Consider the following 23,187-nt stretch of genomic DNA (forward strand, 5'->3'; position numbering starts at 1 on the left):
TTACGACCTTGTCAGGGTTGCATAAATCAGATAGCATGGCCTCCAATGAAGCCACCTCTTGGGAAGCCTTTCATCTCAGCACACTCCATGCATCTTTCAGTGTCCTCACCAGCTGGTCTCGCCTTGAAAAGGTCGTTCTGGGTTTGGGGAGACATTGTCTCCATGGCACCATCTTGTAGGGTGCTTCAATACAGAATAAAGAGTCCCAAGGGGGCAGCAGGCCACCCATTCCACTAGGGTGAATCTAGCTACCCACAGGCTTTGGGTTCAATTTGATTTGAAAGCAGAAAAGAAATGTCTTTGCCTACTTTCTGCCAAACACCCCAAGGAAACAATGATACAGAGGCACACCTGGATGGCCTGGTCCAGTCTGGAGGAGTTGCTTCCTCTGGTGAGTTCCATGTGCCTGAGCAGTTTCTGTGGCTGTGTGTGGTCTGGCTCACACAGCACTCCTCAGTTTCTTCATGGCTTGATTAAAAAATGCATACCTACTACCCTTCTCTCCTGGTGATACTCAGAAGGTTCCATTCTAAGTTCCAGCTGGAACTGTGGCCCCTGATGAAAGGGGCCTGTCTGTCAGGCAGGCCAGCCAGGTTCGGAGTGCGCTCCCTCTGCCTTTGGCTCTTGAGGTGGTGTGTCTGAGATCTTTGTTTTTAATCATAATATTTCACGTTTTTTCTTTCCATGCTGAGCCAGCTGGGGGTGGTAGCAAATCTTTCTTTAATTTCCACTGTGATGGATTATTAGTTCACTTAAAATGCTGTTTAATTTGTACATGTGCCCTGAGGCTTTAAAATACCGAGTTAATTTGATTATTGTTGGAGATCAATTTGGACTCCACAAATTGCTGAACGGGTTGGATTCATGAAGCCCCTGGACCCTGTCGCCCCCTCAGTAGGGATCAGAGTCCAAAACTTAAAAATGCTCTGTAGACCTGTACACTTAATTCACCCCTTTAAAAAAAAAAAAAATCACCAGTTAAATTTTCCTTTCTAAGAATTGACTCAAACAAGCAGGTTTCTCAGTTTTCCCTGAGAAGGGAAGAAGGCAGCACCAGGTGATATATTCTTCAGTCCCTGGCTGAAAGATAACTTCTGTGATTTCAGCCTGCTCCTTCCTTTCTTCTTAGCCACACTGGCCTTTTCTTGTTTCGGTGTCACCTTCCTCTCCCCCTGCTCTTTCTCATTCCTTCTGGCTTGTCCTGGGTCTCAACAAGAGGCATTTTCCAGTAATTTCCCTCTTCCTTTGCTTCTTGCCAGGGAAGGGGTCACATCTTCAGGATGCATGTGGATTCATATTAAAGAGCTGAGTGAGGACGGGTAGCTCAGTGGTACAACACTGCCTAGCTTAGGGGATGCCCTGGGTTCAATCCCAGTTACAGGGAAGGGGGAAAAGGTTGGGGGGGAGCAGAGCACTTGTATCACAGTGAAGGCTAATGCTTGTCTAGACTTTCCAGGATTTTCTAGCACCAGACGGTCTGGGCCATTGCTCACATGGTGGATTTATTTTCCTTCAAAAAAGTTCAGAGCCATGGTGAACAGTGAGTGTGCATGTGTGTGTGTTTTGGGACACACTTACATTTTTTTAAAATGGGTATTGGGCGTTTAACTCAGTGGCATATCCCCAGCCCTTGATTTTGAGTCTGGGTTTCACCAAATTACTTAGGGCCTTGCTAAGTTGCTAAGGCTGGCATTGAACTTGCAATCTTCCTATCTCCTGAGTCACTGGGATTACAGGCATGTGTCTCCGTGCCTGGCTGACACACTCACATTGAATACAGAGTATAAATGCTTATTCTGCAGAAAGTAGCCTTGAATGTTTTGGGATTCAGATTTGAAGTTGAGCATAACCAGAAACTTCTGCCTATGAACTTTTTTTTTTGGGTTTCCTACAGAAGAGAAGTGAGAAAAGGAATAATTCTACTCGAGGGAAATGCATAATTTAGAAGCTGTCTGCATGCATAAGAAAACAGACTCTGTAGCTGCTCTGTAAACGCAGAAAGGCAGCCAGGGTCATTGTTTCCCTTTCTTCCCTTGGTGTTTACGTAAGACTGATGAGCCCAGTGCTCCCTGCTGGGCGGCCAAGGCCATGGACTTCAGAAGCCTTGGGCCTGGGGGAAGCCTACTTCTCACATTCCTCTGCCTGTCTTCCTTACCCTAGCCCGCTTCCCCCTCCCTCTCTGGATATTCTGTCCTTCTTGACAGTAGAACAGACACTGGAAAGGTTGAAGTCATTTCAGGAAACCCCAAGATGGTGTCTGGCTCTTTCTACCACATGTAACTCTGTTGTCATCCTGTAGCCCTGGTCAACTGTAGCCTATTTTTTTTTTTTTTAAAGAGAGAGAGGGAGGGAGAGAGGGAGAGAGAGAACTTTTAATATTTATTTTTTAGTTATCGGCGGACACAACATCTTTCTTTGTATGTGGTGCTGAGGATCGAACCCGGGTCGCACGCACGCCAGGCGAGCGCGCTACCGCTTGAGCCACATCCCCAGTCCAACTGTAGCCTATTTTTGTCCATTCACCTCACCCACTACCCAGAGGATGCTCAGGGGCTCTGGATCCAGGGATTCATGTGTCTTCTAGCCCTATGTCCTGGGATGGCCAGGCCTAACTCTGAGGCAAAGCTGAGGGAATCATTTCCCAATTCTGTATCCTTCAAGTATTTTTTTCTTTTCTTCTTGGTACTAGGGATTGAACTTGGCAGCACTCAACCACTGAGCCACATCCCCAGCCCTATTTTATATTTTATTTAGAGACAGGGTCTTACTGAGTTGCTTAGTGCATCGCCTTTGATGAGGCTGGCTTTGAACTTGTGATCCTCCTGTCTCAGCCTCTGGAGCCGCTGGGATTACAGGCGAGCCCCACCTCGCCAGGCCATATCCTTCAAGTATTTCTTTAAGGTGTGACATCCATGTGACCCGATCTCAGGTCTGTAAGGGAGAATGAGCAGAGAGACATAATTCCCTGGCCTCTGCAGGCCTGAATCCCTCCAACCATCAGGCGTCTTGCATGTAGTTGGATGTGGAGCCAGTGTGACTCAGGGCTGCAGAAGGAATGTGTTCTTACTGTGGCACGAGGGGTAGTGACCACTGTTGTCCTGCAGCCTAGTGTGGTCTTGGTCATGCAGGAAGTCACGATGGCATCAGGGACTGCTGTGATGGGAAGGATGCCAAGGCGGAGGGTGGCTTCCCTTTGAAAGATTTGGTTCCAGTGAGGTTTAGAGAAAAAAGAAGACTAGGAATTTGTAGGATTTCTCTGAAGTATCCAGATGGATCCCAGACATAAGCTGGCAAGGAAGATCTGATTTTGTTTGTGTGTGGTGTCTCTCCCCTCTCCCCATGCACCTCTAAATAATTTTATCTTCAAAGCCTGACGCAGGTGTTAATTAACGCTCAGGGTTCTCCTGGGAGGTAGACAAGTGGGAACACCATCCCCATTAGTGAAGTCCAGGGAATAGACAGGTGTCAGAGCCTGAGGTAGGTAAGCCACAGAGGAGCAGAGTGAGCCTCGGGCCTTGGAGCTGTTTCCTTAGACCTTCACTGGGACTAACCTGCTCATTTGGTTATCCTGGGAACCACCCACTTCCTCGGTGTCCTTGGTTCCCAGTAGAATAAAAGAGGTGAGGCTGTGGGAGGAGAGATGTTTGATATTGTGGGATGAATAATGGGAAATCCAAGGATTGAAGGAAAAATTTTTGTAAAATTCACTGTCTTTATGATTTTCAGATGAAGGAGCCTTTTTATGACTTTGATTCACTCACTTGTTTTTGTTTTTAAAAATAAAAATGCATCTACTTCTGAAGAAGGTATTGCAAAGGGAATCACTACTCCCAAGGAGCTGGCTAGTTCTGCTGAATGGGAAGCTGATCCTTTGTACCCTGTGCTAAATCCCTAAGCAGAGACTGGTGTGGGGGTTGCTGCCTCTGCAAGTGGTGGCTTCATAATGTTGGAGTTCTCCTGGCATCTGGCAGTGGATGGGAAATCCACACACGAATGTTGGATGGAGTGAATCACTAGAGGCTGAATTCTTCCTTGATCATTCACCTTGGTCTACTCAGGAAATGGGACCCTAAGATATCCTTTCTCTGGGGTTGTAGGTAGCTCATCTTCAATCCTGGACTTTGCCTGGGGATATTAATGCCAATTGGCTGGGTAACTGCTGAAAGTGCCGAGTTGATACTGAATCTCCAACTGCAGCAGAGCAGCAAGATTGCAGTGATTTCTTTCTCATGCGTTGGGCAGCTTGGGCCTGGTTCAAGAAATAGTGAGGGGGATTATTTTATCCGGTAAGCGTTAGCCTTTTTCTGGGTGGCATTCAGACTCTACATGACTTATAGGAAGCCTTACCGTATCAGCTAATGCTATTTTACTTGGTGCCACAGGCTGCTGAGAACCAGCCCTCGACCTCTACTTGAGGGTCCTTCCTCTGAAGACGTCACCAGTGTGTGGAGCCTGCCCCACACCCACCCCCTGCCAAACCACGGCCTTTACCTGTGTCTTCCGGTGTTTCCCGTGCGACCCATCCTGTGGGAGTGCCTCGTGGGCTGCCCCAGAGCTCACCCCACGCTCAGCAGCGCCAATGGTGAAGATGACAAGATCCAAGACTTTCCAGGCATATCTGCCCTCCTGCCATCGGACCTATAGCTGCATTCACTGCAGGGCTCACTTGGCCAATCATGATGAACTCATTTCCAAGGTACATGTTTCCTGCAAGCCTTTCTTGCCTACCCCAGGGTGAGGGCACTTTTCCTAAGGTTACAGATGTTTATAAACTCTGCAAAGGGGCTGGGATATTTCTACTCTATTTTTTTGTACAGAGAGGGCTGACTCACATGACTGCCTCACTTCTTGAGAAATCACTCCAAGTTGCAGGGACAGAGAAATGGTTTAATTTGTTATTTTGGAAATTAGATGTCACCCTTGTTGGAGGCTTTGGGGGCTGGCAGCTTGCAGGCCAGAGAAAGGATTAGAGCCTTCTGCTCAGCTTGTTTGGTTTAGTTGGCAGAATGTGGTGAAGAGTGTTTTCTGCTTGGAAAGTGAATTCTAAGAGAGGTGGGGAGAAGAGGGTCTTATGGTTTTGTTGTTCACATTGGTTTTGCAGTGCTGGGTACTGCACCCAGGGCCTCATGCATGCAAGACAAGGGCTCTGCCATCTAGCTACCTACACTGCCAGCCCCATTATAGTGGGGTTTATTGACAAAGATGAGAGAGTCCCTGACAAGCCCCAGGGGAAGTTGTGAGACAGTGGCATTACTGAAATGAGTGGCCTTTGGGGAGAAACAAAAGTGTCCTGTTGAAGAGATGATCCACTGGCTCAGGGGGATCTTTTGGGCTTATGCGTGAGGTAATATAGAATGACATTTGATCATAATCAGAAGAAAGACCAGACCTTGTTTTCCCTGAGGAGCATTGGCAACAGCTTCTGAAGTTAGGACTGGGGTTAATAAGAAACAAATCCAACACCCCGTTGTGCGATTCAGGCGCTGGACCCTTCCTTCAGGCAGCATTCTCACGGGAGCTGCCACTCTCTTTGGACCTATGTTCCCAGGGGAGGAGAAACAGGTTTTACTAGGGCTGCTTGACAAAGAGAAAAAGATCGTGGGAGAATTCTTCCTTCAACTGCATCTCAGAACTTGGACTTCATGCCATTAAAATGAAAACAAACCAACCTTTATGCAGATCCAGACTAGGTTGAAAAGGAAAATTAGTGCTGGGGATAGTAGCTCTTGCCTGTAATCTCAATGACTCAGGAGGCTGAGGAAGGAGGATCCCAAGTTCAAGGCCAGTCTCTGGAACTTAGTGAGACTCTGTCTGAAAATAAAAGGAAAAAAAAAAAAAGAAAAAAGTAAAAAAAGAAAAGAAACTGGCTAGAGATGTTGCTCAGTGGTGGAGTGCCCTGGGTTCAATTCCCAGTACAAAAATAAATAAATAAATAAATAAAATTAGTGTTGCCAACCTATTTATTAGAACTACTGGAAAAGGTTGCCTTGCTTTCTTTGACTCTGGTTCGGTAGCCCCAGCCAGGCAGGGATGAGGGCTCCAGTCAACAGTGTAGACCCTTACAGTGTGACTGGCTGGTTAGACATAGGACGCGAAGAAGGTTGATAGAATAACCAGGTCTGTGTTAGCAGATCTCAAATCGGGGTCCCTTGTTCTCCGTCTATGCCAGGATGTTTAGTTACCATGAGCTGGATGCCTCGGGCCCTCAAAGACCTGGCTGGACTTTCACTCTGTCCCACTTTCCCTTCTTTGTGATTCTGAAAATTATTCCCCTTTATTCTATTTATGTTTCAGCCAGCTTTTGGCTTCCTTTTATATCAACGAATCATCTTTTGTCAGATTCTCTTTGAGTTTGGGAGGAACCCTTTGTCAGGAAGTTTGGATGTGGGAGACTTTGTCAGAGAAGAGAGCAGCCAGTCCTCTGGGCATTGGAAGCGGACCTGTGAGCTTGGAGGGGAATTGCAAAGTTGTCTTTTTTGGGAAAATCACCAAAGAAAGTGTTAGTCTAAATCTAGTGGGAAGCCAAGGCATCATTTTAACACAAGGAAAAAGTGCTATGTATGACATTGATGTACCAGTACAGTGCTTTTTAGCATCCGCTATGTACTAAAAACTGCTACTTGACACTTTTATAAATGCTATCCCATTAACCCTCATGAGAAGTCTCTAGGTCGTTAGTCATCTTTTATACTGATGGAGAAGCTGAGACTTACAAAAGCTGCCCAGGATCTTGGATTGGACATTTGGAGAAGAGAGAGTTATTGCTTGGTATTCAGGAGGTATTTCTGGAAGAGGTGATTATTTGCACTGAACCTTGTGAGATGGCTAGAGTTTGAATATATAGAGATAGTAATGACCTTCAAAATTTATGTCTTATCTATTTGGCCTGATATGCAAGGCCTTTGATGACCTGGCAGAATCTTATCTTCTGAGGTAGTTTGCAACTGAGTGGAAGTAAGCCACAATCCCAGAGTATGCAGGTAAAGGGTAGTTCAGGGCCATGGATTTCTGATAAGAGCATTCTTCTTTCCCTGCTCCTCATGAGCTCTTTCTCACATCACTGGGCCATGTCCTCTCAGCTTTAGTCTCCAGATCAGAACTTGACCTGTGGTAAGAGCTCAGCAAGTAATCAAATAAAAGGACGAATGGAGCTTGAACATTGGGAGAAGACAAATAATGAGCAAAAAAAAGACTTCATTGACCTTGTGTCCTCCATCCTGCCCCTTTTGGGGCAGAAAGGCTCATTCACAAGTCCAGGCCAAAGTCAGCAAAGGCTTTGGTTTCATTGGCTGCAGCCAGTGCACAGATGGGGTGCATTAGAGCTTGATGATTTAAAGAGTTGGTTGAAATGCCTGACTGGGGAAAGAGTGAGGGAACTGTGGCTGGCGTCGCACAAAGATTCCTTTATTTCGCTTCACAGCCACCCCCAGCATTAAATAATCTATAGATTCTTATGCAGGTCCGCATAATGGAAAGATCATTGCCCCAGCCCCCTCCTTGGAAAATAGGCCTTTCTTTTCTTTTCTTTTCTTCTTCTTTTTTTCTTTTTTCCATTTAAGAAAGTTCAAGGAGAGAATGTCCCTCCTGTTCTCCCCTCTTGACTTAATCTCCTGTGTGGCTTCAGAATCTGCCCAGTGGGAGTTAGGGACTGGGAAGCAGATAGCTGGAGCTGGAGCTGGTGCAGAAATGCAATTAAATGATACTTTGTGCTTGCAATGGGGCCTGTAGTCTGAAAGCTTGATGTTTATTTGGAAAAAGGAAGAATAAGGGAAAAAAAAATCAACCAACCCACCAACAGTGAGTCTGCCTTCATTATGGAGAGGAAGGCACAGAGGTCCAAAGAACCAATGCTCTTGAGTATGTAGCCATCCTACTGAGACAGTACACAGAGTTCAGGCTCTCCTAGGCCTAAGCCTAATTGGAAATGTGTGATTGTAAGGTTTTAAACATATTAGGATCTATGTCGATATGGTCGTAGAAAGAATCCTGCACTAGGCTTTCTCCCTTCCCAGCTCACTGTACTTTCCTGGAGGCCTAGTTATCTGCAATCAGTTGGTTGTCCAACCTGAGCCTCGTTTTTCATTCATAAGACAGTACTTACTGTGTTTAATATGGTCTTGTCCATTAGGACTGCTGTAATGTATTTTAAGCTGGGGGGCTTATGAACAACGGAAGTTTGTTTCTCACAGGCTGGGGAGTCTGAGGTCAGTGGTGAGTGAGGGCTCACTTCTAGGTTCACAAATGGCTGCTTCTCCATGATCTTATGGTGGAAGGGGTGAGGAATTTCTCTCTGGCCTCTTTATAAGGATGCTAATCCAATTTATGAGTGCTTTGCCCTCATGATGTAATAATACCCTGAAGATCTCATGTCTAATACTGTCCTCTTGGGTGTTGGGATTTCAATATGATTTGGTGGTCCACAAACATCCAGACCATGGCACATGGCTGATAACTTGCACTTATGACGTGCTTACCATGTGCCACCCCATGACAGTCTCATGCAGATACAAACCTTACTGGGGAGGGGAGCAGGTTTGCCTCCTTGGATTGCCATAAGGCTCAGATGAGAGATCATGGTATGTTGGTGAATGGTTTGTAAATTATAAAGCTCAATGCAAACATCGAGTAGTCCAGTTGCTTCTCTTGAACTTACTGTCCCAAAAAAGGAGAGTGGATGAGTAGGTTGCAGGGAATTGTTCCTGCCTAGTACCAAGGAAGATTTAGATTAGCCAAGACAGTTTTGCTTTAGAACCTGGAGCATAGGAGTTGAACATGAGAAAGGGGCAATAAATAGCTGAGTGTGTGGGGCTAGGGATGGAGCTCTATGGTATTGCACTTGCCCAGCATGCACTAGGCCCTGGGTTCAATCCCGAGCACCTCAAAAACAACAACAAAAACCAGCTCTGTCTGTAAAATGGTAACATAGTCTTTACTCTGTATGCGGGTGGGGGAACAACTTTTGAATTGATAATAGAACTATCTAGAGAATGTGCTGAGGCGTCCAACGTCCTACCATTTCTTTCTTAGTGGGTGTTGTGGTCAAAATGCTGGTGTTTGCAAGCAGAGGTATTTTGAGTTGGCACAAGGAATTGCTCACACTGTTGGATTTTTTTTCTTAATGGGGTCATCCCCACTATAAAAAGATGGCTTTGGTTATACAACAATGAGAGCCTCAATTGCACCAGTTAGTTGCCCTGAGAAAAATCTGAACCAGTGGTCACATTCGGGGACTTCACGAAGCTTTGTGTGAAGATGTCTATTGTCCTTCCCTTGCCTCCCTCCTGCCAAGCCTACACAGTGGAGTAGGCCATTTGGGGATGGTGAGTTAAGTTAGTCCATCACAAATCAACTTTGGGGACTTGTGACTTCATTCCAAGATACAGGTTGTTTTAGTCTGGGTCCTTGGAGAAAGGCACTATAGAGTGGGTGGCCAGGACAGGTGGAAGGAAGAAATACTTTGCTCACCTTTCAATACTATTTTGTTATTGTTATGTCAGATTTTTTAGGTCAGATGATCTTTCTGGAAACAAATACAAGACTCCCAGAATTTCAGATCATGTAGTCCAATGTCCCCTTCATGAGAAAACAGGCCTCGTGCAACTCAGTGACCAGCCTGAGGTCACACAGCCTCAGGGCCAGGAATTTCTACCATACACCCTTCAATTTTTCTGTGTGAGGAGCTCTGGCCTGACTTGCTTTTAAGATCTGGACAATCCTTCTGAAGTTGGGAACTTAGGAGGCAGGTTGTTTTTGTTCCCTATGGGGTTCCATTGAGCTTACAGTGGTGGCATTTTGGTTTTCTTTTCCTGTCTAGAGATTAGATGCAGTGTTGCTTTGAGAAGAGAGGCAGGGGGTCAGATATTCTGAAACCTCCTATTGATCTGGTTGCTGCAAAAGGCCAGCTGTGCCCTCAGTTTCCCATCTTTCCCTGAGCCAGTGATTCTCAAATAGATCTGTACCCCCAATGCAATGGTCTAGAAGTAGTGGGCATGCTGGGCATGGTGACTGGTGAGGCTGAGGCAGGAGGATCACAAGTTCAAAGCCAGCCTCAGCAATTTAGTGAGGCCCTAAGCACCTTAGTGAGACCTGTTTCAATAAAAAATAAAAAGAGATGGGGATGTGGCTCAGTACTTCAAAAGCCCTTGGGTTCAATTCCCCAGTATGCCCCCAACATCCACCAAAAAAGTGGCACAGAGCAGGTGCTGGTGAGGAATTACAGTGAGGATCATCTCCTGTGGACCCCTGTCAGGACTGCTTTCCTTTTTAGTAATTCCCACAGATTACCAGTGTGCGCTCTTAACGTACAACAGAACTGCTTTCTAAAATATTGATGTCCTGAAAACTTCATGTAAGGAACAGAATTTCCAAAACTTCCCTCACTTTTTTTTTTTTTTTTGGCTAGGTACATGGGAAATGTTTTTTTTTTGTTTGTTTGTTTGTTTGTTTTTTTCTTAAAAAGAGAGAGAGAGAGAGAATTTTTTAATATTTATTTTTTAGTTGTTTTAATATTTATTTTTTAGTTTGCAGACACAACATCTTTGTATGTGGTGCTGAGGATCGAACCCAGGCCGCACGCATGCCAGGCAAGCACGCTACCGCTTGAGCCACATCCCTAGCCCTGGAAATGTTATTTTGGGCATTGGAGTGTATTAGTCAGTGATAGCCGCTGCTATGTCACATCATACAGCATAATTTATAAGGAATACATACAATATATGGTGTGGCTCTTGAAGGTGATTATCCCATGAGCTTGTCTTAACTTGCAAAACATCGAATTCTAATTTTATTAGTTGAGAGGTTTTTTTTAATCCAATGGATATGTGATGACTTTGAGTTTTATAAAAACTGTATTTGAATAAAATTAGTATTTCTATTTTAACAACAGGGGGGAAAGTAGGATTGCATGTAAACTCATGTCTCTTATAAAAGTTAACCTTTTGTATCTAGAATAGTAGGACCCAAGCTTTAGCAGAGTAATGGATGGATTCTCAGAAACAGAAGGTTGAGAACAGCTGTTCTTTATAACCCATATAATAGTTGGTGCCTATGGTACTTTGCTATAGAGCGGCAGCACTTCTTTTTCTTTTTTAAGCCGTGCTGGGGATCGAACCGAGGGTCTTGTGCATGCTAGGCCAGGGATCTACCACTGAGCTACACACCCAACCCTGAATGGCAGTGTTTCTGAAGCGGCATTTCTGAGGTTCAACAAAGGCAGAAGTGATAAATTATGAAACAGTCCAACACAACCCAATAAGTCTAGTTTCAAAACACATCTGCCAATTTGGCTTTGTAAAGAGAACCGTTTTTTTTTTTTTTTTCCCTCTGCAGAATGACTTCTTTTCCTCAAGTATTTGACCTTTGAAAGCCCTGTCTCCTGTTAATGAAGTGTTAGGTCTTCTGTATTTCTCCAGAGCTTGACCACTCAGGAAAGTGTTTCAGGGGAACCAAGTTGCACAGAAAAATCTCGAACCAGGGGATGTGGTTAGATTACAGTGTTTCTTGGTAAGAAGAAACCCTTTGTAACTTGTTAAATGCAGTATTTTATGATATCTTTCTTCCACAGAGGCAGAGATTTAACCAATTCAGGGTGAGACAAGTCATAAATGAGGCTGGTATAATTTGTATAGCACAGGTGATCCACAGAGGGACCATTTTAGCCAGATCTTGGGGTGTGTGCAGGTGATGCCGTGGGGGATGTTGCCTACAGTTGCTCTTTCATCTCATTTGCTTCATTCTGTCTTTGCACAAATACATGGAGGTATTCTCTCTTTGTGTTAATAGCACTGTGCTAGATATTAGGAATGAGGGCATCTCCATCTGGGGTCTGTGGATTGGCTTCAAGGGATCCCTGAATTTGTAGATATAGTTCTATGTGCCTGTATATTTCTAAGGAAGGTTCTGTAGCTTTCATCAGGGTCTTCAAGTTGTTGCTGAAACAAACAAACAAACAACCCAACTACACCTTAAGATCTGTCTGTTTAGAAAATGAGGCTCTGGGAATACGTGGAAGAATCTGTGCCTGGAAGCATGAACCTGGACATGAGGAAGTGGACGGGAGGAGTTGGTAAAAAGAGCAGCATGAACAAAGAGGCGGACAGGAAGCCTGCAGGGAGCAGCCCTTCTTTTGGGTTAGATATTGAGGAACTGTGTGAAACAGATTGAAAGAGTAGGTTGAAGCCAGATTGTTAGAAGAATAAAAGTTCAGACTTCATCCTGTTGGCAGTTTGGTGCCACTGAAGACTTTTGAACAAGTAATGACACGACCAGCTAATAGTGAATGTTGCTGTAATGTGGAAGATGATGTGCTGAGAAGACTAGAAATGGGGCAGCTTGAGCGTGTCCACTGCTGTGGTCTGAATGTATTCCAGACACCTGGTGGTCATTCAGTAAATATTTGTTGACCACTACTTGGCAGACAAATCTAAGTGCTCAGTGATTGTTTTTTTCTTTAAGTCTGTCTCATTTGCAGACATGAACAAGAGAATTGAATCCCGAAAGTAATACTCTTTAGATGGAAGCAGACTTATCTCACAGTCATTCTTGCTCACTGTGAAAATTAATGATCTGGGCACATGTAGAGTTGCTCACCAATTTATTATCAAGGGAGCAGCTGGGGACCAAGTCTGGTGAATCATCTTTTTGTGTTTTTTTTTTTTTTTTTTCTGAAGATTGCAAGCAGCTGGAGCATGGATCTGCTCAAATGTGATCCTTTCTATGTGGTTACTTCAAATACCACAAGGAAATGTTGACTTGAGCGATGAGGCGTACCCTGAAAATTAACTCTGTGGGTTACAAATGCCTGTGAGGTTTTAATGTATGAAACTGATATGGTTTGTACATTAGTGTTTGGGCACTTAGCAAGGACATAGGTGTTGGCAAGCTTGTGTTCCTCCTCAAAATTCAGAGAAACTTTTTTCAGCAGGGTATGCCCTCTGGGAACAAGAAGTAGCTGCATGTTCCTTCTGCTGTGGTTTCGCTTGTGCACCAACACTTCTTTTGGCCCCTGGAATGATAAAGCCACACCACTGCTGGTTTGGCTGTTGTATTTTGGGACCTGACCAGAATCCACTGTATTGAAGTGATTTTTCAGTTCAGTATTTCTAATGCCTTAAAACCACCTTGGCAGTTGGGCGCAGGGAGTGCATGCCTGTCATCCTAGCAACTCTGAAGACTGAGGCAGATGGATTGCAAGTTCCAAGACATTCTGGGAAACTTGTGAGACCCTGACTCAAAAAAGCAGGTGGAGAAAATGCTGGGTTCAGTGGTGCATACCCAGTAGCTTGGGAGGCTGAGGCAGGAGGATTGCAAATTCAAAGCCAGCCTCAACAACTTACTGAGGTCCTGTCTCAAAAAATGAAAAAGGGCTGGGGATGTAACTCAGTGGTGAAGTGCCCCTGTGTCAGTTCCTTAACAAAATCATGCCAGGCCCTAGGCTGTAGGTGCCAAAGATAAGGAGATGAAGCCAATGTGATTCCTGTACTCAAAGAGCCAGTGACCTTCGGGGACACAGGAATACAAAGCTCACCACAGAGGGCAGAAGAATAGATGAGGTTGTGTTTTGGTACATAAAAATTCACAGGATGAGAAAATCTACATTGTTGCTATTAACTTCTGTTTCTTGACCTTCTACTGTGTGCTAGGGACTCTATCAGATATTTTACTTATTCCACCACGTACTTTACAACACCTTTTCAAGGTCAGGTTGAAGTGACTTGTAAGGGCAAGATTACCAAGTAGCCCAGCAAGCTCAAAACTGGATCTATCCATGCCCCTTCTACCACAGCTTGACTGTAACCTGGGTATTCCTTATGGCATCAGCCCCTGTTGGTGGTAAATCCTACCCTTTCTTCTGTCTTGTCGTTTTCCTTGCCTGTAGAATCTTTTTTTTTTTTCTTTTCTCCAATTAATTCCCACCCATTCTCAAAGGCCAGCTCAGATGTTTTCTAGAAAGTCTTCCAGGTCTATAGGATTACCTCCCTCCTCTGAACATCTGTAGAATTCACTGCTTGATTGTTCTTCTGGCTATTAATTAATGACTACCTTTTGGTATGGCCTGCGGTTACTGCACTTTTTATGTATAATTGTCTGGTTTCCTAACAAGATTCTGGATGTCCTGGAGTCATGGACTCTCAGAACTATAGGTCTGGAGGTGCCTTTGAACCAGTTTTCTGGTTCAGCTTCTCATTTTATAGATTCAGAATCCCAGAAAGAAAAGTAGAGGGCCTCTTGGTTATATACCACCTCCGCCCCCATCACACCACTTTACTGCCTTGGAGGTTACTGAATATTGAAGCCAGACAGGATCTCACTAAGTTGCTGAGGCTGGCCTTTAACTTGTGCGCCTCCTGCCTCAGACTCTTCAATCACTGGGATTACAGGCATGTGCCACCATGCTCAGCAGAGTCAGGCTTTGTGATCTTGAAAGACTATTCACCTCTCTGGCTCTCCTTTTCCTTCACCCATCCAGATGTGTGTGAGGGATTTTACTCAGAAGTTGCTTCTTCCTCTTGCATCCTGTGGGTCTAGCAGAATAGCATAAGATACCAGCCAACATAACTTAGGGGTTAGCAATATAACCCCTGGGCCAAACTCTTAGAGTTTTTTTTTTTAATGTTGATATATTTTTAGTTGTAGATGGACATAATAACTTTATTTTATTTATTTATTTTTATGTGGTGCTGAGGATCGAACCCAGTGCCTTACACGTGCTAGGCGAGCACTCTTCCACTGAACCACAACCCAGCCCTGGACTTTTTTACTTGGCAAGTAACCTCTGTCTCATGGCAAAATGGACATACTATTAATATTAGATTCCTGAAAGGATTTTTGTGGGATTAAATGAGGCGATCAATGTAAAGTCCTTACCACATGTGACAGAGTAAATGCACAATGAGTATTAGTAGCTCTCACTTTATGAATATTCACTAAGCAAAATCAAATGGAAAATGACCCTCAAATGTAACCAGGGCCTGGCACCCTGGTATATTTGTGAGTTTCCCTTCTTTTTCTGAGAGTTTGAGCTCTTATACTTTAGAGCCGTACAGCTGAGACCTCTGTAATCACTGAGTCTCTTGTTCCTTATAATTCCAAGGGGACCAGCAGGTCTCCGGAGGTAATTAAATAACATCAGCAGCACCTTCCGCTGCTGCTGCTCTCAGGGGCCTTTACCTGCAAGCAGCACTGAGGCCTCTCTAGAATTTAAATGGAAAAATCTGCCTCTAGCCCTTTTCTAATCTGTCAGGTGGTCATTTTGCCTCTGACTCACGTGTCAACCGATTACAAAAGCCTCAGTCCACTGTGACAACAGCAGCCCAGGCAGCTGGAAGAGGGTTGGCTGGCCTGGTGCTGTCAGTTTTGCTGTTCTCTGGGGCTTCAGGGTGGGGGTGGGGTGAAATCTTTTTGAAAGGAGCCATTTTCTTTATCTTTAAAAAAACAAAACCAAAGAAGAATCCCTGATACGTTTGTTCCCAAAAGCCCTCAGCAAAGCTCCTGAGGGGAGGGTTTGACCTGGTGACCCAGAGCATTATCTCTGAGGCCTGGGCTGCCAAGCTCTCTGCTTCCCTGCCCTCTCTGGCCTATGGCTGGTGGCTGGACAGTGACTCAGAGGAGGAGCGGGAGGAGAGGAAGAGATGAGGAGATGGCTCCGCCAGCTGCTACTAAAAACAACAGCAACATCTAATCAGTCCATAAACTCCCTCCCTTCCAGCCACAGTGATGTCAAGAGGCAGAGCAGGTGGTGCCATTCTCCCTCTGCTTTCCCCCTCAACCCTCTGTCAGTCATGGATCTTCGAAGGGGCAACTTATATCCATCAACAGGAAAATTACCCATCTCTGGTGACCCAGGAGCTCTTTTTCCTCCCTGTTAGGGCTGGCCCCACCGCGAGCATTCATTGTGGTGTCAGTTTCCCAGCAGATGGATAAGGGGGCAGAGGAGCATTTCTTTGCCAAAATAAAAGAGCCCAGAGTGAACCCTCCTGCCCTATCTCTTATCATTTGTTCCACATATAGTGAGCTCCTCTTAGCTGTCAGACACTGGGGAGACAGTGACAGGTTTAAGCCTTGTCCTCACCAAGCTTGTACCCAGTACACTCTGGTTGCTGGAAAGGTTCAGGATCTGAAGGAGCAGCTGGGGACAGCAGAAATGAGGGCCTCCATCCTCAGCCTGCCCTCCAGGATTATCTGGGGCAACTGTGAAGCCACCATTTCCATATGTTCAAATCACCTGCTTTTCATGAGATGTCAAATGTATACAGCTATTTCCCTGACTGTCCCCGTCCTCCCCTCAGCAGCCCGGGCTAACCCCGCCTAGTAAAACCACCTGCCGCTCACTTGGGTCTTTGAGCAATGTCCCTGTTTCTCAGGGCCGGGCCTGTCAGCACTGGGTGGTGGCTGCTTTGTACACACTCTGGACCTTCTGAAAGCCGCCCAGCTTCACCCACAGCTGGCTTCTTCCCTTTAGGTGCCAAATGTGCCATATGACAGGAGGGTTCGTCTCAGACAAGTTCACCCAGGACACCCAGGGAGAGGAAGCGAGTGAAACCAGACTTCATGGAGTTCCCTCAAACTCCAAGTCCCCATATTTCTCCATCCTCCCCTCAGCAAGAGAAAGAAAAGCAAAATATATCTGTGGGGGAGGAAAGCTCCTCCCTGTCTGTCTCCTTCTCTATAAAAACAACAGGCCAGTCTGCCCTGGGCACTGTGGGGGTAGGTCCTGGGTAAGTACAGGAGGAAGGAGGAAAGCGGATAAGATAAGGCCTGACACATCTAGGCCACCAGGCTGCTGCCAGCCACCTGTGTGACTGGTCACCTTGAAACTGACAGGAGGGAGGATGGATTTTTTTCTTTTGTTCAGGAACCAGACTGGCGGACTTCCCATACCTTTGTTCATTTATTCAATAAACATTTATTGAGCACTATTAGGTACCAGTCCATGTGTGAGGCATTTTGGTCCCCTTTCTGTCTCTTACAGGCAAAAATCTCTTCCTGGATCCCAGGCCTGTAACCAGTGCTAAAAAAAGAAATGACTTCATTCAAAAGCCAGTTGGTCCACTAGCTTCCAGAATAGGGGCAGCCAGTCCCTTGCTAGAAGGGAGGGCCCAGTTTGGAGACTTGATTCCCCATTATTTGCTCTAGATCCAATGATTGGCAAAACTTTTTACATAAAGGTCAGATAGTAAATAATTTTAGGCTTTGCTAGACATATAGTCTCAACTCCAAGCCCTGCAGCCACAGAGAACAGGTAAACAAATGAGCATGGCTTTGCTCCAGTAAAACTTTTATTTACAAAACAGGTGAGAGGCCCAGTCTGGCCCTGGACTTATTTGCTGGGTTTACAAACCCTGTTAACTCCTAGGCTCCATGGTTGAAATGTCTATTGTGAAATGGAGAAATGGGCTTGTGTGATTTCAAGAGTAATCTTAAATCACCAGGATGGCTACATTTGGTATGGATAGTGTAGGGGTTGAGGCACCCTGTTAATTGACACTCTGGTGTCAATTAGCTACATAGAAAATTCCATTCCACAGGCCAGACTTCAGCCTCAGCCATTTAGCACGCACAGGTTCCTACCATAGGTTTCAGGGTGACCAAGCCAGACAGTGCACATACTTTCCTACAGTCTCATCACTCTAATGGGAAAACAATGTGAGGCCCTGCTGATGAGAGTCAGTGCACCATCTTTAAAGCCCTGAGTGAGGAGGGGTCAAGCTACCTCTCTAGGGGTAGGATCTAGAGAGCTGTCTTTCTGGTATACTGTCAGATTTGGGATTCACTGCCCAGGAATCCCCATTTTCTGATGCCAATTTCAACAACCCTCATGTAAGCCCTAAACCAGGCCTGGTTTTGCACTAAATTTTTAGCGTAGTGTTGGACAAGTCATTTAATCTCTCTGCTCATATACTGAATACTATTCTATGAGGCCCTGAGGATAAAGAGATGGATACAACAAAATGCTAGTGGGGTGGGCTAATAGGTAAATTATACTAAAATACGGTGAAGCACAGGCTATAAATGGGTGCTCATTCAGGATGCAGGATGGATGTTTACTAAGTGAACAAGAAAAGAGGAGTTAAATCTAAATAGAGATAGAACAGAGGAGATGAAGCCAGGAAACCACTGGTAAGACAGATGGAGAAGGGTGTGTTTGAGGGAAGCTGGAGGTCAGCAGAGATGCATCACTCAGGGTGCAGAGGCCAAACTAAGGAGACAGGAATGAATTGATGTGCAGTGGAGAGCCACTAAAAGGTTGGAAGCAAGGGAGTGATAGAATTTGACTGAAATTGAGGAGAATATAACATGACCTGTTTTGGAAAATCAGCTTCATGCTAAGATTCTATAAACCACACGTCCTAGAACTTTGTGTGACTAAGAATGTTGATATTTGTGGCAGTTACTGAGCATCAATAATGAGCTATGACTTTATAAATTAACTAAGTTTGGTCTCTCCCTGGTGATGTCATCAGCTAACTAGCAAGCAGGTAAATCATTGTCAAACTACAAAGCAGTCTTAACTTTGAGGAGGGCATTTATAGGGTCCCTGAGACCTGGAGGTTTACAGGGCCTGACTTCTGTGGCATTGTTTTGGGGCAGTGGGGGTGGCCCAGAAATGCTTTACTGCTGAGCTATATTTCCAGCTCTTATTTAATTATTTATCATTTTTTAATATATATATATTTTGGTGTTGATGGACACAATACAATGCCTTTATTTTTATGTGGTGCTGAGGATTGAACCCGTGTCCTGCCCGTGCTAGGCGAGCGCTCTACCGCTGAGCAACAATCCCAGCCCCTTATTTATTTATTTTGACACAGGGTCTTGCTAAGTTGCTGAGGACAGCTTTGAACCTGAGATTGTCCTGCCTCAGCCTTTCAAGTCACTGGGATTGCCGGAGTGTGCCACTATGTCTGGCTTGTTCTCTGGCTTCTTGAGTGAGGCTCTCTGAATTACTGAAAGCTGGCAATTGCAGCCCTATACTTACGAGTTTTTTCAATTACTTATTTGTTTTTTACAGTGCTGGAGATAGAACCCAAGGCTTGCACCTCCTGTGAGCATTCTACCACTGTGTGCCACACGTTCAGCACTTTAGTTTTTCTGTTATTTTTAAGGAAGGATGAATTGCAGAATTCGGGTGTTTGGAGTATGACCCTAAGGCTTGGGACAGGGCAAGTGAAGGGGGAAATAAGTAGCTTCTATAGTCTTCATTTAGGGCTTACATGAGGGTAGTTGAAATTGGCATCAGAAAATGGGGATTCCTGGGCAGTGAGTCCCAAATCTGACAGTATACCAGAAAGACAGCTCTCTAGGTCCTACCCCCCAGAGATTCCTATTCAGTAAGTTTGAGTGTGTCCAGTCAGGGCCGTGTCTGGCCAATGGAAGCAAGTCAGTTAGGACACAAGGCTTAAGGCAGCACCTGCTCTCAGGCTGTACAAGAACAGGGTCAGCACTGCAGGGTGCCTTCTTAAAGTTTGCCTTAAAGTTCTTAAAGCTAGCTCTTGGGCTCCTCTTACTCTAGTCCCAGCCCTACTGGGGATCTATTTTAAGGAGCTTCCCTCCCTTCCCCATTCAGATGCAACTGTACTAATATTCTAGAACCAATGATGTTAGTACTTGGATGATTCCTACATATGCTGTCCCCACTGCCTACTATCTGCCATCTAGCCCTCCCTTTCCACTCATGGTAGCTCCCTAGAGGCCCCAAAGCGTGGTTTTGACTGGCATTTGTTTAAAAGCAGAAACCGTTCTTTGGAGGCCTTCAAATGATGGTAAATAGTCATCCTTTCACTATTTACTAAAGCCAGGCAAGCAGTGTGCTGGACACTTTTGATATGAATCACATCTTTGTCTCATACCACCACAGAGAGAGGTGGACCACCATTGTTCCCATATTCAGATGAGGAAAGTGAGGCTTGGATGGTTTGAGTTGACCAGGGAGTCCCAGCTAGTCAATGGAAGAAGCAGAAATCGGGCCTGACCCCAATGCCCGTGCCCTTCAGTGCTCTGTCACGCAGCCTATTTCTTGCTCTGAATTAGCCACGGAACTCAGCCCAGGCCCTTCTCTTGGTCCTTCTCAGGCTCTCTGCCTGGCTTTGAAATCTCCAGGAAGCCTTCTGTTGCTGGGGCTTTACACTCAGACCTAGCGTGGCACCCCAGATTTCTTCTGCGTTTTTGTGTGTTTTAAAATAGGTTTTTCTGGCCCGTGGTGCTCTGGCAAACAAGAAAGAGGGGAACAGGAGCACAGGTGATCCTCAGCAGGGAGGGGGTGTTGTCCTTTCCTAAGCTGTTTGCTGATTAACTCCCTTCTCTCCTGGAACCAGACAAGAAGAGGAACTCAGATGTCAGCAGTGTTTAGAAGCCCTCAATAAACCGTGGTCCAACTGGGTCAGGGGGAATGACCCTGTGCACTGGCCCTTATTTATTAAGTCTAGCCCCCAGGGACAAGTGTGCCCCAGCTCACTAGAGTAGAGTTCACAGCACTGGTGGGAGGGATTCCTGCCCTCCACTAAAGGGGGTTAGCCTTGTTTGAAGCGCATACCTGCCTATTCAGTCCCTTCCTCCCGGCCCTCTGGCCAGGCGCGGACTGGTGTTAAGTTGCCCCAAATACCCAGTCTCCTATTTCACATCCTCAGGCAGAGATCCCACAGCCAAGGTGCCCTTTCAGCTTAGCTTTCCCACTGGCTGCTCACTGACAGATTAGCTCCTCACAGGAGGGAAGTGGAGATATGGGCAAAGCCCCAAGCAGACCCCCTTGTCAGCGGGCACAGTGAGCCCTGTAGCTCCCCAGTGTTGGGCTGGGTGGGGCAGGCCTGGATGCTGGCCTGCTGCCTGGCCCCAGGCCTTTACTGGCAGATGGAACTTGGCTTGGCTGGGGCCCAGTGGTACATATGCTTAGGCTTTACCTTAGGGTGGAAATTGGAGGCTGAAAGTTTGTAAGTGTCAAGAGACAAGGAAACTCTGTTTGATGTGTGGGCTGGGAGAACGCAGGGGCTGCCTGAGCCAGGCTCTGTTGCTATATAATCTGCCCCGGCCATGCCAGACTCCAGTTCAGACCTCTCAGAAATGTTTCTTTCCTTGGGCTGGGTTGAACTGAGGCCTGAACACTGCTAGGCGGGAGAGGGAAGGAGCCAGTGGACAAAATGTTCCTGTCCTTGGATGGGCCAGCCCCAGCACAGGCTGGGTTCTTGGGAATTGAGATGAAACCTCTCCCCTTTCTGTAGCCATTCCACGTATTGAGTAATAAATGAAGTTATTGCCCAGATGAACTGGTTTTAATTTACCTTTCTGAAGTGATAAATGTGGGTAAATCAAAATGAGAGTGAAGAGGAGGCTTGCACAGAGCACTCTCTCCAGTCCTGCTTCTTTGGGGGAATTACCATATACTCCAAACCTAAACTCCACTTCTTCTTCCCTGTCACTTACAACCAAGGCTCATACATGGAACCTAGTTATAGGGCTTATCAAGGTCTGTGGAGTTGACTGATATTCCAGACTGTCTCAGATTGTTTCCCCAAGGTGTAATCTCCAACCATGGCTTCCAAAGATGACACTGTGGGTGCGTGCCAGAGTGACAGAATCCAAGAACTGGGCTTCCATGTGTAAGTTGGTCCTGACTATCCAGAGACTATTTTAAAATGTGTACAGAAAGGTAGCAATTAAATGTTTGTCTTGGTATAACACTGGCCTCTGCATTCTCCCAGGAGCCCTAGCTAGGGAAGATGATTAAAAATAGATCTGAGTAGCACTTCCTGCTTGGCAGATGGCTGATAGCAAATGCTAGGGCTTGCGGCTGACCTTTCCTTTCTGCAATCTGCTCTGTGTTTCCATGATGCTAATTGAGTCCTTCTCTAGACCTAATCAAAGACTCTTTAGCTGACTGCAAAAAAGCCGTGGCTTGCTGTCCAGGCTGGGCTCCTTTCACGGAGCAACATGAAAGTGCTGGAATTTGCATGGGAACACCCACTCTGTGGTCCAACTGGCTGGTCCTTGTTTAAAAACTAACAAGTTCTGCTTTCAAATGTGCTGCCCTTCTGTTAAGGATCCCACCTCCTCTCCACCCCCACCAGAAAAGAAGATTATGGGATAGGGTAGGGAGAAGAATGCCCTGAGTTTAGATGTGTATACAATAGACAGTGCTCACACAGCAAAGTAGGCAGATGGCTAAAAGTAGCAGGGGTTTGTGAGATTTGGGTTCTGGGAATGCTTCTACTTGGTCCATTCCTGACTTTCCTAACCTTTAAAATGCAGATAATATTACCTGTGTATCCCCCTGGGTTGTTGGGAGAAGCAAAAGGAAAGAGTGCTTAGGACAGTGCCCTGAGGCCATCAAACTATAGAACGTACAAGATAACATTATTTGTTTTATTATTTCATGAAAATTCATTTGGACCAGTGTAGCCTGTCTGTATTCCCATCTCTTCCTAGGGGAGACTATTATCAAATAGATATTATGTCTAGGTATACTAATTAGAAAATAGATGTTAGTAGATCAGAATAGTATCAGATAACTACATCCTCTGTGGTACCAGCAAATCTTGGGATATGTCTGTGCATTAAATATTGGTTGCTTTCTAATCATGGAGTCCCAATATTTGTTTGTGTGACCACACCTTCCTTTCCTTTCCTTTTTCCCTCCCTCTCTTCCTCCCTCCCTTTCTTGCTTGCTTGCTTGCTTTTTTCTTGTTGCAGCTAGGTATTAAATCTAGTGTCACTCTGCCTCTGAGCTACATCCCCATTCCTGACCCCTGACTTTTTTGAGACATGGTCTCACTAAGTTACCCAGGCTGGCCTCAAATTTGATCCCCCTGTATCAGTCTTCTAAGTAGCTCGGAGAGGATAAGAATCTTAAGGAATCATCAGATAAGATGGATCAGCCAGTGAACAGAAAAGACCTGCTTTTTACACATATAAACAGGAAATTTAAAAACATGAGAGAAGAGCTGTAACTCTGAGTCAAAAACATTCATTTTATGTGTGAGGCGTTATTCTCTTGAGAATGTGGACTCACAGAATGTTCACCCTTGTAATACTCAACCCCCTCATTTCACAGATGACACAATCCCAGTTCAGAGCGTCAGGGATCTGCCCAAGGATAGTTGGAGCAGATTATCTAGCCTTGCCTGGCAGGGGTGGGATTGGGTAGGCTGGTTATTCTTATCTGGTTATGTTCCATTTGTAGAGGGAAGACCAGGAATC

At 45.5% G+C, this 23,187-nt stretch overlaps 1 protein-coding gene across 1 annotated transcript in view; it reads left to right on the forward strand.

Annotated features, from left to right (window-relative positions):
• The first annotated feature begins 4,390 nt into the window (after positions 1-4,390).
• Positions 4,391-23,187, forward strand: part of Ypel2 (yippee like 2) — a 34,688-nt gene continuing 15,891 nt past the window's right edge. The window contains exon 1 of the mRNA XM_076870341.1: positions 4,391-4,696. Within this exon, the coding sequence (XP_076726456.1) occupies positions 4,580-4,696 (117 nt within the window). The 5' untranslated portion in view covers positions 4,391-4,579. The remainder of the gene's footprint in view (positions 4,697-23,187) is intronic.

The sequence above is a fragment of the Callospermophilus lateralis genome, chromosome 11 (genome assembly GCF_048772815.1).
Source record: "Callospermophilus lateralis isolate mCalLat2 chromosome 11, mCalLat2.hap1, whole genome shotgun sequence".
In the NCBI taxonomy this organism is placed as follows: domain Eukaryota; kingdom Metazoa; phylum Chordata; class Mammalia; order Rodentia; family Sciuridae; genus Callospermophilus; species Callospermophilus lateralis.